This window comes from Uloborus diversus, chromosome 2, assembly GCF_026930045.1.
Source record: "Uloborus diversus isolate 005 chromosome 2, Udiv.v.3.1, whole genome shotgun sequence".
NCBI lineage: Eukaryota > Metazoa > Arthropoda > Arachnida > Araneae > Uloboridae > Uloborus > Uloborus diversus.
The window spans coordinates 216,110,750-216,125,497 of record NC_072732.1 but is presented as its reverse complement, the minus strand read 5'-3'; the positions used below and the strand labels follow the sequence as shown (position 1 = coordinate 216,125,497).

The 14,748-nt window shown below is 35.1% G+C and overlaps 1 protein-coding gene across 1 annotated transcript in view; it reads left to right on the top strand.

Annotated features, from left to right (window-relative positions):
- LOC129216802 (uncharacterized) overlaps nt 1-14,748 on the top strand; it is a 173,426-nt gene that overhangs the window by 60,880 nt on the left and 97,798 nt on the right. The window contains exons 6-9 of the mRNA XM_054851017.1: nt 1,213-1,380; nt 6,351-6,449; nt 8,923-9,066; nt 11,703-11,835. Coding sequence (XP_054706992.1) covers nt 1,213-1,380; nt 6,351-6,449; nt 8,923-9,066; nt 11,703-11,835 — 544 coding nt within the window. The remainder of the gene's footprint in view (nt 1-1,212; nt 1,381-6,350; nt 6,450-8,922; nt 9,067-11,702; nt 11,836-14,748) is intronic.

Here is a 14,748-nt window from a genome sequence, read left to right as displayed (position 1 = left end):
AGAATATTTACAGTCAGTGCTTCATCCAAAAAAAGAAATAATAAAATTAATAATAATAATAATAATAATAAAAAAAAACGAGGTAACTTTTTTTTTTTTAATTTTCAGTATATCTTCGACAACGTGGAACGTAGGAAATCCTCTTATGTTTTCAAGTTTTACCTCATTTTAAAACAGGAAAAAAATAAAAGAGTACTTTATGTCATGAAACTTGGTTGGAAAATTCAAAATAGAAAGAGCTGTGGAGATTTGAACGTAAATAAGAGGGGGGGGGGATTAAAGAAGATAGTTAATTTTTTTAAAGTGAGCTTAAAAAGGTTATCTTAAACTTTATAAAGCCAAAAGTTTTATCAAGATTTAGACTAAAACGAACGGAATGTAAACGTACTGCAAAGCTTAATCAGCGAGTTAGCAATCCGAATTTACCAAAAAATAACCGTAAAATATTCTTTACAATGATTTATAAACGAATTAAACATATCGAATATAATCTACAGAATTTCATGCTGATGACAAGTCGGAAAATAATCACCAATACATGTTGCATTAACAACTGCAATGTAATAAAATTTCGAAACGTCATAGATTATTTCCAAGCAATGCTCCGGGGTTTCGTGGGTTTCCAGGGCGAACTAGCAGTCGCTGGATATTGAGCTTTTTAGAAATTGAAGGCTGTTTGGTGTTTGAAATTCTGCCTTAGCTTTGCCCATACATGCTTTAGGAGCTTTCTTGGAAATCCATGGTGTCGCAAAACGATTATTGTAAACGTATCTACGTTTTCTCTGACGGTTCCTGATTTAATTCAGCAGCATGGCAGGATTCCATTGGGAAGGTTCCTGAGTTCTTCAGAGAGATTCTGCGTTGATTTCATGCAAGCTACAGTCGAACCCGCTTAACGGAATAGCCATTTTGCCACGAAAAAATATTCTAATAAGCGGGATATTCCATTTACAGGGATCAAAATAATACATTACATTGGTTTGGTGTATTGAAAATGTATTTTATTAAGCGGGATATTCTTTTAACCGTTATTCTAATAAGTGGGATCGACTGTACTGAATTATTGCAGACATTTTCCAAGGAAACTTTTTCATTCTTTCCCAGATATGTTACTGACAGAAATTAGCTGCGCATTATTTTTTAGGAACGTTCCAAAAAATTTTTTACGATGTACACATATTAAACTTTACTCTGTTTTGATGACTCTCAAAGGACACCAAGCCCATATGCCCCCATCCACGAGGAGGAGGAGGACGATGCCCAGAAGGAGTCCTCCCCTGAGACCGAGTCAGCTTCCGAATCCGATCGTCTGGCAGCTGAACACCAGGAGGATGACGAGGAGGAAGCTGAGACGACGTTCCTTAGACTCGAAGCAGACCGGTGGGTCATTTTCGTTCACCCTTACCCTTTTCTCATTATCGAAAGCTTAGTTTGGACTTTCGTCTAAATCGTTGTGTCGAAAGCTTAGTTTGGACTTTTGTCTAAATCGTTGTATCTAAAGCTTTGTTTGGACTTTTGTCTAAAACAGCGGTCGGCAACCTAAATTGACTGAAGATCTACTTTCCAAGTTTAATGTGAACTCAAAATTGATTTGTGGTAGGGGAGAGAGGGGCATGATGCACTATAGACTAAAACGGACGCTTTGTATACAATATTAAGTTGAGACTATGATGACTTCAAATTGTTGGCCAACTCTTATTAAAAATACTTAGAAACAAATTTAGTAGTTGTTTTAAGTTGCTAAAATAACGTTTTCGTAACCAATAAAAGAATATATCCAGACACAAGTATTATGTTTGCTATAAGATGGAAAAATAGTGACTGAAAAAGTTCCAGTGACTACAAAAAGTTTGTAAAACTTTCATATACCTTTTCATTTAGATGTTAAGCTATACTTTGTTCCAGTACTTAATGTTTAACAATTCTACTCAGACAAAAAGCAAGACTCAAAATATTGCCGCGATCGACTCAAAATGGGCTCGAGATCGAACGGCCGATCACGACCGACGGATTGCCTACCGTTGGTCTAAAACGTTGAATCGAAAGCTCTGTTTAGAGTTTCGTCTAAAACGTTGTAGTCAGATCATTGTTAGTTGGCCCTTAACCAAGCCTTGTAGCAGAGACAACAACCTCCGGAAGATAGAAAATCTTTCCATGTGATCGCCAGACTACTGTCTGACTTTGACTCGTGTTCAGGATCAGCGCTGTTCGAAATTTGTTTCAGTATTTTCAAAATTTAAAATTTTGTTCTTACGCAATATAAGCAAACTGAGTTCAATGCAGAATGTTGAGTTGAATCGATTAGAGTAATATAGTAAAATCATTTACAATATTATTTGTGTCGGAAACGTAAATAAAGATAACATTTTTAGTATTTGTGAAAATATATCTTTACGCATACACACACATTTAAAAAAGTGCCGCAAAATAATAAAATGATAATACAATATATTCTAAAGTCATGTATCCTTCAAAGCACAAAATAATTTCTATTTTTGCTTCTAAAAAAGTTTTTTTTATTTTTTTTTAAATACTATGTTGCCAAATTTGATTCTTTTAATATTTCTTTTTAAAAATAGAGACAAAATAACGTGTTTGTTCCAAAAAGAGTTATATTATAAACTACAAATGCAATTTTGATTGCTAATTTTTAAACCAGGTGTGTCGGCAGGGTTCACTTTAATGAAGGTGCTTTAGGTAGAGGGAGAATGAAATTCCGAATGGGGAAAATGGGTTTGCCATAAAGAACGCAAAGCCAGTCATGATAACATTGAACCGTTCATGAATAAGGAATCAGATAATGAATATATATTACAAGTACTTATTGTACAAATCTTAAATGTCAGTCAATAAACTGGCATATGTCATTTTTTATGATAACTAATTAAACATCGATTAACTCTAATGAGCACATAATAAATTAAAAATGAAATGCTTCACTCAAACGATTTAGAACTGTTTCAATTAAAATAAACTATGACGTAACAAAGGTTGTGTAATTGTAAATAAACAATTAATTCTACTTTTATGAAACTAGTGAAAAAAAAAATCCTTCACCAAACTATAGCTAAATTTCTAAATACAGCTACGTCTTTTCTTTCCACTCCACTAGTTTTAACCCTTTGAGGGGCAGTACTTGAAAAAAAATTAAAATCTACAAAAAAACTCACTTTTCATAATGTTTTAGCATCATTGAACTGATTTTCATTGGAAAAAAAAATTAGAATTTTTTTTTAATATTGGAACCATACGTTCTCAAGACGAGGACGCTGCCCGTCTGGAACAGAGAAAGCACAAAACGCTGTGCATAGGAAAAGCGCTCTTACAGGCACTAATTCAACTATGATATTTACATTTTTACTGATTTATTGACTTTTAATCTTATGATAAACACATATTCTAATGCAATACGATGGAAATAATTGATATATACATAAATACAAACGCAAAAATAATTTAGCATTTTCGAAAACAATTGTATTCTTATAATGTGGTTCCATTTTAAGTAGTATAAATGTATAAATAAATATATACATATAAATATATTTATATATAAATATAAATGTACTATATATATATATATATATATATATATATATACATACATATTATATATATATATATATATATATATATATATATATATATATATATATATATATATATATATATATATATATATATATATGTAATATTATAAACAGATACTTGAATATAATACGGTTGTAATAGATCGCATATATAAATAAAATTGCACGCAATCAGTGAAGATAAAGTTAAAAGCAGAATAATATGCATGTATCTATATGCAATATTTATAATTATAAGGCTAAAGAGAAATCTAAGGGAACTAGTGCTGCCATCTATTGACTGATGAGAAATGACATACTGAACCGGGGCAAAGTCTTCACAGTGAGGACGTATAAAATAAATGTATATTTCTCAATGTTTTTGCACTATTAAAATTTGGTAAAGACATTTATGAAGTCTTAGGAGCCTATAAAAATAAAATTTGTGACTAATATTTTTTAACTCTGGGTCTTACTACTGAAAAAAAAAAAAAATCCTCTGACCCTAAAAATCCGCACATTTCAAACCTCTCTCAGAGAAGGAAAAAAGACTTCAATGGTGCTGACATCTATTGAGTGAAAAAGCAACTATAAGGGTTCTTTAACAAATCGATAGTTTTTTTGCAGAGAGCTATATATATTTGGAAAAAAATTGTCAAATATGCGTTCTCAAGGCGGGGACACTGCCCTTGAAAGGGTTAAGGTAATTTACTCATTTCTGCCTATGTCACACATGATTGACAGGGGCTCATTCATCACAACCTCATTATATCCTTTGTTGGTGACTTATTAACTTTCTACCTTGAAAAAAAAAAAAAAAAAAACTGTTGTACACGTCACCGCCGTGCCTTCTTGCTTCTTATTTTAAACCATAACAATTTTATTTTTACAGGATGTCCTACTAATTTGCGTACTATGAATCTTTTAACATTTTTTTTAGTCGGCGGATTATTTTAACGGAGTTTTTAACGTTATATGACGCTTTTTTTATTTTTTGTCCAGATTATGATTATTTTGCATTTAAAGGGGCTTTTAATCCAGCTTACTTCTTTTTTAATTATTTAAAAGAAAAAACCGTCAAAATAATGTGATGTTGCCAAATGCGTTATTTCCTCGTAACTTCGAACGAACATAACAGCCTGAACAATGATTGCCATACGGTTGTAGAATCTCACCAACAAGGAATTTCCTAGTTTTCTATAGCAATGATCCCCTTATATCGCTAATATACCCCTAGTCTATATTCCCTTCTTGTTCATTCAACGATCACGCATTTTGAGATTAAAAAGTTTTCACTTGAAATGAGTAATACCTGTCACTCTTGCCATTGTCTCTAAGACTCCCTCTGTCTCTCTTTTTAGCAACTTGTCTTCGCCGGACAGTGAAACAGGTGAGACGAGACTAACGGCTCTGCAGAATGAACTCATGTACGTATCTGACTTCCTCTTCTTCATAACCTCCTTTTACCCTAGTCTTTGAATGATGAATGAATTTTTTATATTAATTGTTTCTAAACATGTACAAAAGTGCAGAAAAAATGTTAAAAGAATTGTCTTATTTTTTATGTTTGAAAAGATTAGTATCTCTTGGAGGAACGACACTAAAATAAGTCATGTTACTAGAAGAACGAGTACTTGAATGTAAACTGACAATCTCACATGAAAAAAAGCAATATTTAAGGATTTTAGCAGCAAGTTTAACAATTTTTTTATTATAAAATTTGGTACACTTTCCGACATGCATGCATGTATTTTTTTCCCCTTTTTAAAAATAAATGCTATTTTCATTTTACTGTAAACAAGCAACGAATAAAATCTAAACTAAACTCAGTGGCTCAACAGCTCATGGCGGCTCATCTCAGTCTACGTGACCGAAGGGATGGATATTCCGTTTAAGTGATCAATACAGCGTGGATCCTTCAGAGTTTAGTTCCCAAGCACGCTTGGTATAGTGATACCTGTGTAAATTGACCACTTGCGGTGCAGCACTTTAATGGTCAAGTTATAGAGGTTGATATATGTGATATAGGACTAATTCTGTAACTTATAAAAGCTGTCAACTTAGGTTACTTACAAGGCTGGTCAACATTACATGTTTTACCGAATTCATTTATCGACCGAATAAAAAAATGAAATTCTGAATCGAGCATGCCCGGAACTGGAAATCTAACCTAGGTCTGCACACACACACACACACACACACACACACACACACACACACACACAGCACGCCATGGTATTCATCACACTTGAGTCCTCATACTTAGACAGATAAAACCTTTCTATGAATAAAATCAGTCTACAAAATATTCTTTTTACTGCACTGTCATCTACTAACAAGAAAAATAACTAAGACTGTGCAGTATTGACGCAATCTATTTACCTGTCTAGTGTCTCATATAGGCAACAGAGGGACTGAGAAAAATAAGAATCAACTGTAATTTTAAGTATTTTGACCTAGTAAAATGGGAAAGGGAGTAAGTGAGAAGAGAAAGGTTTGAAATAAACTGCATCAAAAGTTCAAATCATGTAAGGGCCGTAATATCCCCCCCCCCCTTTATGAATTTTGCTGTATGGAGGCTCCTGTTACAGCTATCACTAACAACAAACTATGGGACTTAAAAAGAAAACTAGACACTGCAAGTGTTGGTTTGTTTGTTTGATTTTTATGGCGCAAGAGCCCTTGAGGGCTATACTGCGCCATTCCTAGCTAGACACTGCAGTGTCTAGCTAGGAAATATCTCGAACCATCAACTCTGCTAATTGTATTTCCTTTCTGCAGTTCTGTGAAATGCGAGCTCGCCAAGTGCCTGAATCGAGAGAACAGCTGTAAGCTGGCCCTCGAAGCCAAAGAAGCCCAGTTCGAAAAGTTGAAAGAAAGGTGAGTGAACTGTTTTATTTTTTTTTTCTACTTCGCATAACTGTTACTTATGTTTAGTTCAGCTCTGATTGGATTAGTTCTGTCCTCGAGGGACCTCATTTTTTCTCAAAGGAACAAGCAGTTACACTTGCTTGCAACTTAAGTTGATAATGACGTCACGACGCATGGAAGAAAAAATAAGCTAACAGTTAAAACGTCACACTTATTAGCTATCTACCCAACCTACTTCGCGAATAAGAGGAGACCGCCACTTGTCTATGAGCTGCTATTGGCTGGCGCGTTTGATTAAAATGGACAAAATGCTCCGCGTCGCTTCACGGGTACAATTGAAAATATTTTACAGTTGAGAGAAACTATGACAAAAAAAAAAAAAAAAAGGTTACGTATGCTGGATTTAACTAATTAATCCTATATCTAAAGTGAAGAGCGTAAATTTACCTGAATATCGGACAAGGTGTTAGGAACAATTGGCCTCAGCTTATTTCTCTATTGTCAAGTAAGCTTGCAGTCGAGTATAGAGGCGCAAATGCTACAGAGTTATGGAGTTATGTTGCCATCCCAGTATGTTGCTGACCAGAAAATCTTGCATCACTCGCTATTTCTTGTGTGAATCTGGCATAGTACAAGCCCCTTTTTTTCGAGTGTGTGTCATATCCTCGGATCCTTTTTCTGTTTACTACGTCCAGAAACGGAGTGGTGATTTATTTTAAAGAACCTAGGATCATTTAGACCGTTCTAAATGCTTTTGGAAAGACAGTGACTTTCAACGGGTGTATTCCATTCCAATCAATCAGGGCCAGATTTATCTTAATCGCCAAAAGCGCAACAATGGTTCCAACTACCTATAAGTAGAGATCCTAAATACGGAGAGATTGGACAACTTCGGAACGACGGCCATCTTATGTCCAAAGATGCTCACTCCCCGTAGACCGTAATGCATCTTCTACCCCAAATATCACTGTACATTGTGTCGAAAAAATTAGAAGTTAGTTATGATATTATGAAATGCAATGTGCAGATCACAAATATCTGTTTGTTTTCTATCTTTATGAACAAGTTTTTGAGAAAAATTTTTTCTTTGTAAGCTCTAGCTATGACGATACGAAACAATTGGCGCCGGATTGACACACTTGGAACTCACTCCGTTTAATGAAAATACGAGGAGAAGATTTCATGTCCTATATTACGTGGGAAAGCTAGAAATTCACACAGCACAGCATTTCGAGCTGACAACATTTGGACTAAACATGGCGACAGCGGCTCGCCGTTGTCCAATCTCTCCGTATACAGGATCTCTACCTATAAGCATGCACATTATTTCGCAATCCGATTCTTTCCCTACCTCCAGCTTTAGCAAAAGTAATCACTTTTTATCCTTCTTCCACCAAAATTCATATCATCGGAGCGAAACTATTGGATGCGGTCCATTAGGGCCTTTAAGCTGTAACACTAAGAGGAGAGCGAACTTTCTATTCTTCAGTATAAGATAGCTCGCAATCTTAGTTTCTATTGATGCATGGTAAAACTTTTAGAAATTTTTAAAAATAAAACATGTTGTTCAATTGGAAAAGCAGCTTTTTTTTGCCATGCCTGCTTGAGAAGAGTTCCCGGTCCACAACTGAGAAGTAGTGCCTCCCCTTCCAAAAAAAAAGAAACTACTTACAATTTCGGTTTTTGGTTCATTTGACACTAGCGGTACCCGCACAGCTTTGCTCGTAGTAGAAAATTAAACGGTCATTTGGTTCGCCTGGTTAAAAATAATGGATGATGAATTTTTGCCAATTTTTTATGTTTATTTGCTCGCCTATGTTACGGTTTCACGTTATGATAATTTTCTCGGTAAAATGTTCTTTAAATTGGAATAGAAAAAGAACAAAATCGAATTTTCGAAAAATAGCTTTAGGGTGCACACCCTCGTAGTACAAACTAATTAGCCAAATTTCATGAAAATCGGCCGAACGGTCTGCGTCCCAGACATCCGGACATCTAGACATCCAGCTTTATTATTAGTAAAGATAGTAATTCGTTGAAAACCATAATTTAGGATCTGAGTATGAAACCTAAAAACTTCGCAAATGTACAGGTTTTTCCGACAGAACACGATTTTTGGTGTTCTGTTGGAAATGGGATCTTTGAAGATTCAGGTACGCACATGCCCCACTTTACATTATGCTGCCGTGGAAAGATAATGCTCAGTATCGGCAGAAATGAGTTTTCGCGATATTTAAAGAAACGCGTTTTTGCGATGTATACAAGTTTGTGCAATAAAGTTCAAGTGCAATAGCTGACATAAACGAAAAAACAAATGAAAAATGTGCAGATACTGTCCTTTACCTTCCCACGGCAGTATAAACGTTATTCAACACTGATACGCGCGTCTAGTAAGCAGTCCGTAATTGAGCAAACGAATACTCTGCTAAAAAAGGATAATAAATATTTTTACAGTTTTTAATTCTTTTTGGTACCGATGTAGGTGTTCCGGAGGTCGTCGTGAGATCGAGCAGCTGAAGCAGCAGCTGGAAATGCTGTCCAACCGAAATCGGTTTCTGAACGACGAGATCGGCAAGCTGTCCAGAATGCTGCAGCAAGAGCAGTTCCGCAGCCACAGCAAGCAACTGTGAGTAAGTCTCGCGCTTCCTGCTACCAGACATCACCTGAGCCAACGAGATACATTAATGGAGTGCGCCACGATGCTTACGGGCTAGATACGGGGACTAGCATAACAAGTGTCACGTCCGGTTCACTAAGACTGTAGTATCAATTCTGGCGATAAAGGTCAGGAAGGTGGCTGAAAAAGCTTCAATAGCAACGACAAATCTTTCAGATTGAATAAAAAGAAGCATTTGCGTACGCAGTGCTATTCGCAATTCGTTCGAAAAGTGCTGGTACGTTTCTATGCCACGGCTGAACTTCAAGAATATCAAATGTTAGGGTACTAATATTCATCCTTTCCTACCTTTTAACATTAGAAATGCTGATGTACTTTTCTGCATCACTCCTTACTTTTTCGTGTGAGAGCTTAAGATTTTAAAATCGACAATTGTTGGTTCTTTTCTACACTACTCTCTGCCTTTGTTATGTGAATCGCCCTACTATTGGTAATTTTTTGACAAATGCTGGTATTTTTCTTCACTACCACTTAGAAACGATAGCGAACCTTTTCCCTCCACTCTTTATTTTTTAGTTTCCTTATCGGGCTAACTTTCGACAAATGCGAGTACTTTTCTCTACCATTCCCTTCCTTTAACCCCTTGAGACCTGGTTGTTCGGTATACCAGACATACTCTTTAAACAGCTGTTAATCATTCAATAATTGATTAAATTACTTGATTTTTTTTTTGTTGTTGACTCTTTACATTCTGCTTATTATAATCTGTGAAATATTTTTTCGTTTTGGAATTGACAACACTGACATATAAGGATTAGGAGATAGAGAGTGGCTCATTTTTCCAGCCATGGATTCTCGTCTAAAAAGCTAGGTTTTTTTTCCTGATTTTTTAAAAACTACATAATTTTTAATTAATCATTTCAAACTCCTATATTATGTTTTATTATTGTTTAAACAACATTTTATAATGAAGTTTGTCTCATAATTTATCTTTTTTTATATGAAATATTAATTTCAAAAATATAAGTCCGGAATATTGGACGTGCCATATCTCTTTCAATTTTTCTCCTACAGGCTTGAAATTTTGTCTATAAGATACTCTTTACCATAGTATACTGTGTACCAAATATAAACATTTTTGGTCAAGTATTTCATAATTCCTACTGAAGGGGTTAAGAATGCTGAAGAACTTTTCTTCATCTCTCCTCGCCTTTTAGTATCAGAAATGCTTATATACTTTTGGTTACCAAGCGTTACCTTTAGTGAATCGTTAAACATCGCGTAGGGTAATCAATTGTTACCTTACGCTTAAGAATTTACCAACCGAGGAACGTTGCTGAACAACTCCCCATCTTTTAGCATGACTGCTTAAAGTAATTACGCGATTGGCAGAGCAGATTTTTAAATACTGATACCATCACTCTTTTGCTTTTAGCATTCGAAACGTTGGTGTTTTTTTCTCCACCACTCTTTACCTTTCAGTATGATAGCTCACCATCCGTGGGAATAATTTTAAGCAAATACCGATACTTTTCTCGACCATCCTTCAATTTTCAGCATTACATATCAAGATATCCAGTATTGGAAAGGTTTGCGTATTTTTCTCGGCCATTCTTTACGTTTCAGCATGACGGCTCAACATGATTGAGGGCAATTTTAAACTAATGCAGATACTTTTCTCCGCCTTTATTTAATTTTCAGCATTACAAATAAATATCAGATTGGTTGGCGTATTTTTCTACACCTCTTTCTACGTTTCAGAATGATGGCTCACTATGATTGGGGGTAATTTTAGACAATGGCTGATACTTTACTCCACCATTTTTTAATCTTCAGCATTACAAATCAAACTACAGTCGAACCTCCATATATCGAACTTCCACATATCGAAATTTTCTATATATCGAAAAAATCTCTATATATCGAAAAATATTTCGAGACATTCGTAGATTTTTTTTTTCCATTTTAGACTGTTTGTCTCATGAAAAATGAAGGTTACGGGAGAAAATTATGTTTACTAAAGGTTGCTACGAAACTCATAAGGAGTCTGGGGTTGAGGAGTGTGTAGATAGGTCGTTTTTCCGTTCTGGAGTTCTTCAATTTCCTCAAGTTTATTTCAAGTTTTAATTGTAACCGGTAGCACTGTAGTTTCAAGCTATCCCTTTTGTCTGTTGATTATCATTCCTAGTCTTTTTAGTTTCAGTAAAAATCATTCAAGTTAAGTAGATTAATTTTTTACTTTTCTCTCGATGACATTGTCAAAACGAAAATCCCCTAATGTTGCGGATCAAGTTGAATTGCCGAAGAATGACGATGTATGAAGGAGCAAGAATGTAATTTCTATTAATGTTTTAATTATTAATTTTCATTTAATCCGATGCTCGTATAAATTATAAAAAGGGTTTCATACACGAAAATTAGCTTTACTTTTGATCTTTTAGGATATTTTTATGATAAAATAAGATCATTTCCATACTTCGAAATTTCTATGTATCGATTTTTTTCCGGCAATTTGCTACTTTGATATATGGACTGTACTTAAATATTGAACTCACTTTACGGTTACCGTGACGCGCTCCATTCATCAATCTCGTTGGTCTCTGTGACTGACTTCTAAATATTTCATACTTTGTTTTTCTTTGCAGGCATCTGCACGAGCTAGGTGGAGAAGTGGACCAGCTGAAACGGGACTATGTATTTCTGTTGCAGTCTTGCATACGGATAACGTGCACGGAGGGACCAGAAACCACGGAGCTCTACATGTACGGAGAAAAGAGGGTGAGTGTGCTCTCAATTCACAATTTCTCTTAACCATTTATAACTGACCAGTTCTTTTCATTTTTTTTTTCGCACAAACTATGGATGTTTCCCGACATTATAATTGCAAGTTTGATATTTTTATCGCCTACCGTACTGTTTGACCACGGATTGTATGTAATTTGGCAATGTGCCAAGTAAAGACGATTCCATGTGAATAAATCTAGCAGGGAGAAGTGAAATTAACGATGGGATTTTGATGCACGCGTGTTATAATATTACTAGTTCCCTATTCATTTATTGCATTCTCAAAAATAAAATAAGGGGGAAACAATAATAGTTACTATGGAAATAGTTACTATAGAAAAAGAAAAGAAAATATTTTCATTTCGTTCAGGAACGTAAAAGCAAAATGGTAAGCTCAAAACATTGTCGCGAATAAAAAAAATCAATTAATTTTTGCCGTGAGAATGTAGATCGAATATACATAGATTTAAAAAATGTTGCTGTGAGCAAACTTTCCTTTTTACAAAATTAAGGCTAAATAATAGAGAGGCAAAAGTATACATCTGAAACAAACCAACTAACACCCCTATAAACTAATAGATACATCCATTTCCACCTATAAACCGGATATTAGCCTTTCCATGTAATCGATGGTCAGACAGTAGCTATTGTATTCAATTATAGATATCGCAAACCTAACCTGGAATGGCAGCGTTATGATGTTGTGATTAGGATCTGCACAGACTTCACAATGCTGCCAAGTTTTTCTTGCCCTAGCTATAGTTCAATGTCTCCTAAAGATTTTTGAGTCAAAATTGAGTTTTGGAATTGAAATATTTTTCCATGGCATACATTCCTAAATTAAAGTATCACTAATCGTAACTACCAGCTGAAAATATGTGAAATTAGTGCATCAAACCTGAACTACACTTATATATACAGGATGCAACAGAAATTACTCCCATATATTTCACAGGTTAATAATAAAGAATTAACAATATTCTACTGAGAAATGTATTTATGGTATAAAATAATAAGGTTAACAATTTATGTGATATACCCTGAAGCACTTCACTATGAGAAATGAAATGATGTGTTTCGTCACTTATCAGTTATGTTGCATTATCTGAAATACATTTGTTTGATGACCTCACACGAAGCACTGCAGTGGTTGTCCCAATTCCATTCGAGCATCAATCTTGCATAGTTCCTGTACATCAATCAATTTGTAAGGAAGAAATTTGAGTCTGTGAGCAAAACTCCTTATGGTGCAATCAGATATTTACAACGGCTCCTAGGTATCATACATCCCATAGACACAATAGCTACGTAAGGAGTTTAGTAATGGCATGTTTTACAGTTTTATTGTTTTCCAGTGTTTGAACCATTTATTTGAGAAGCGATCTCTGGTACGCCTCTGCAAGGTCCTACCAGGAAGCTTCGTTTTTAAATTCTTCTTAAATTGTTGCACTATGAGAAAATATTTTCCCTGTAGCGAACTTTAACAATTCGACTAACTATAAACTATTCAGGCAACAATCGCTGGGTTGTGGAAACGGATTGCCATTTATAACTTAAGTCTCCATTACGAAATCACAACATTCCAACTCTATTCCATGGCAGTACTTAAACTAGTAAACATGACACTGCTCAAGGTCGCGAAAATATTTATCTTCAACGCTATTAGCATCAGAAAAACTGCGAAGACAAAGCTTCATAATTATTAAGGCTATTTTTGGTTTCATTGCAAAATTTCCCGGTGCCTCTGAGTTGAAACTTAACTGTGAGCAGCGCTATCGTTGCACATAAAGACCTGGACTTCAGCATGATCCCCCTAAAATGATTTTCTGTATCCGCCCCTGCAATGCTTAAGGTTTGGAATCGACCGGTCCTTCAAAATATGCCCAAAAATAGTCTATTCTATTCAAAACATTCTCTTTTTCTTGATCCTTCTTTGTGAACTACCTGCCTAATGAGCGAAAACCGGCCTCTCTTTTTTGGAATGCTCACGGAAAAACAACCAATATCGAGCGCACGAACATTTTCGAACAAATCCCCCCCCCCCCCCCCCCCCCCTTAGCATACTCTTCAGGAATTGGATTTCGCTCGGCTTTTGGGAGAATCTCTCCCTCGCGGCCATTCCTTCTTATGTTTGCAGAAAATAAAAACGTTTGACCTTTTTGGCGGGAGCGAATTTAATCGCGATGGCAGGGAATCCCAGCGGCGAGAAGATTATGAGGAGAAGACTGCTCCAACTGTTGTCGAAGGAGCACGTCTACTTTGTAGAGAGTATTAGGATTTATGTATCGCTAAGGAAGCAGCTGTTATAGATCGGTATTCGAGAAGGCTAATAATGCTGGCGAGATAAATAAATTTTAGGAATAGAATTCATTCTATGCAATTCATGATGCATTATTGGAATGCGAATTATTCTGTTTCATGATCACGATTACTTAGATACTTATGATCACGATTACTTAGATACTTATGATCACGATTACTTAGATACTTATGATCACGATTACTTAGATACTTATAATCACGATTACTTAGATACTTATAATCACGATTACTTAGATACTTATGATCACAATTACTTGCCAGACGTCCCGGTTTGACCGGGACAGTCCCGGTTTTCAGAGAAAATCCCGGTGTCCCGGCCGTTTATTTCATGTCCCGGAAGAATATAAATTTGATTACAGATGACCAAAAAAAGTCTAAAAATAAGTAACTGGAAAGGATTATCTAGGATTATTACTTTGTCATTTGCAACATTGACTTTAAAAATTAATATCGCGGAATATCTTAAGAGGATTTTTTACAAGATTAAAACAAAAAAAAAAAAGACTTTCTAAAAAAAGTCCCTACCAATAAAAAGTATATGTAAATATTGTTTAATTTTTTATTCCTCATTTAAAGTGTTTCTTC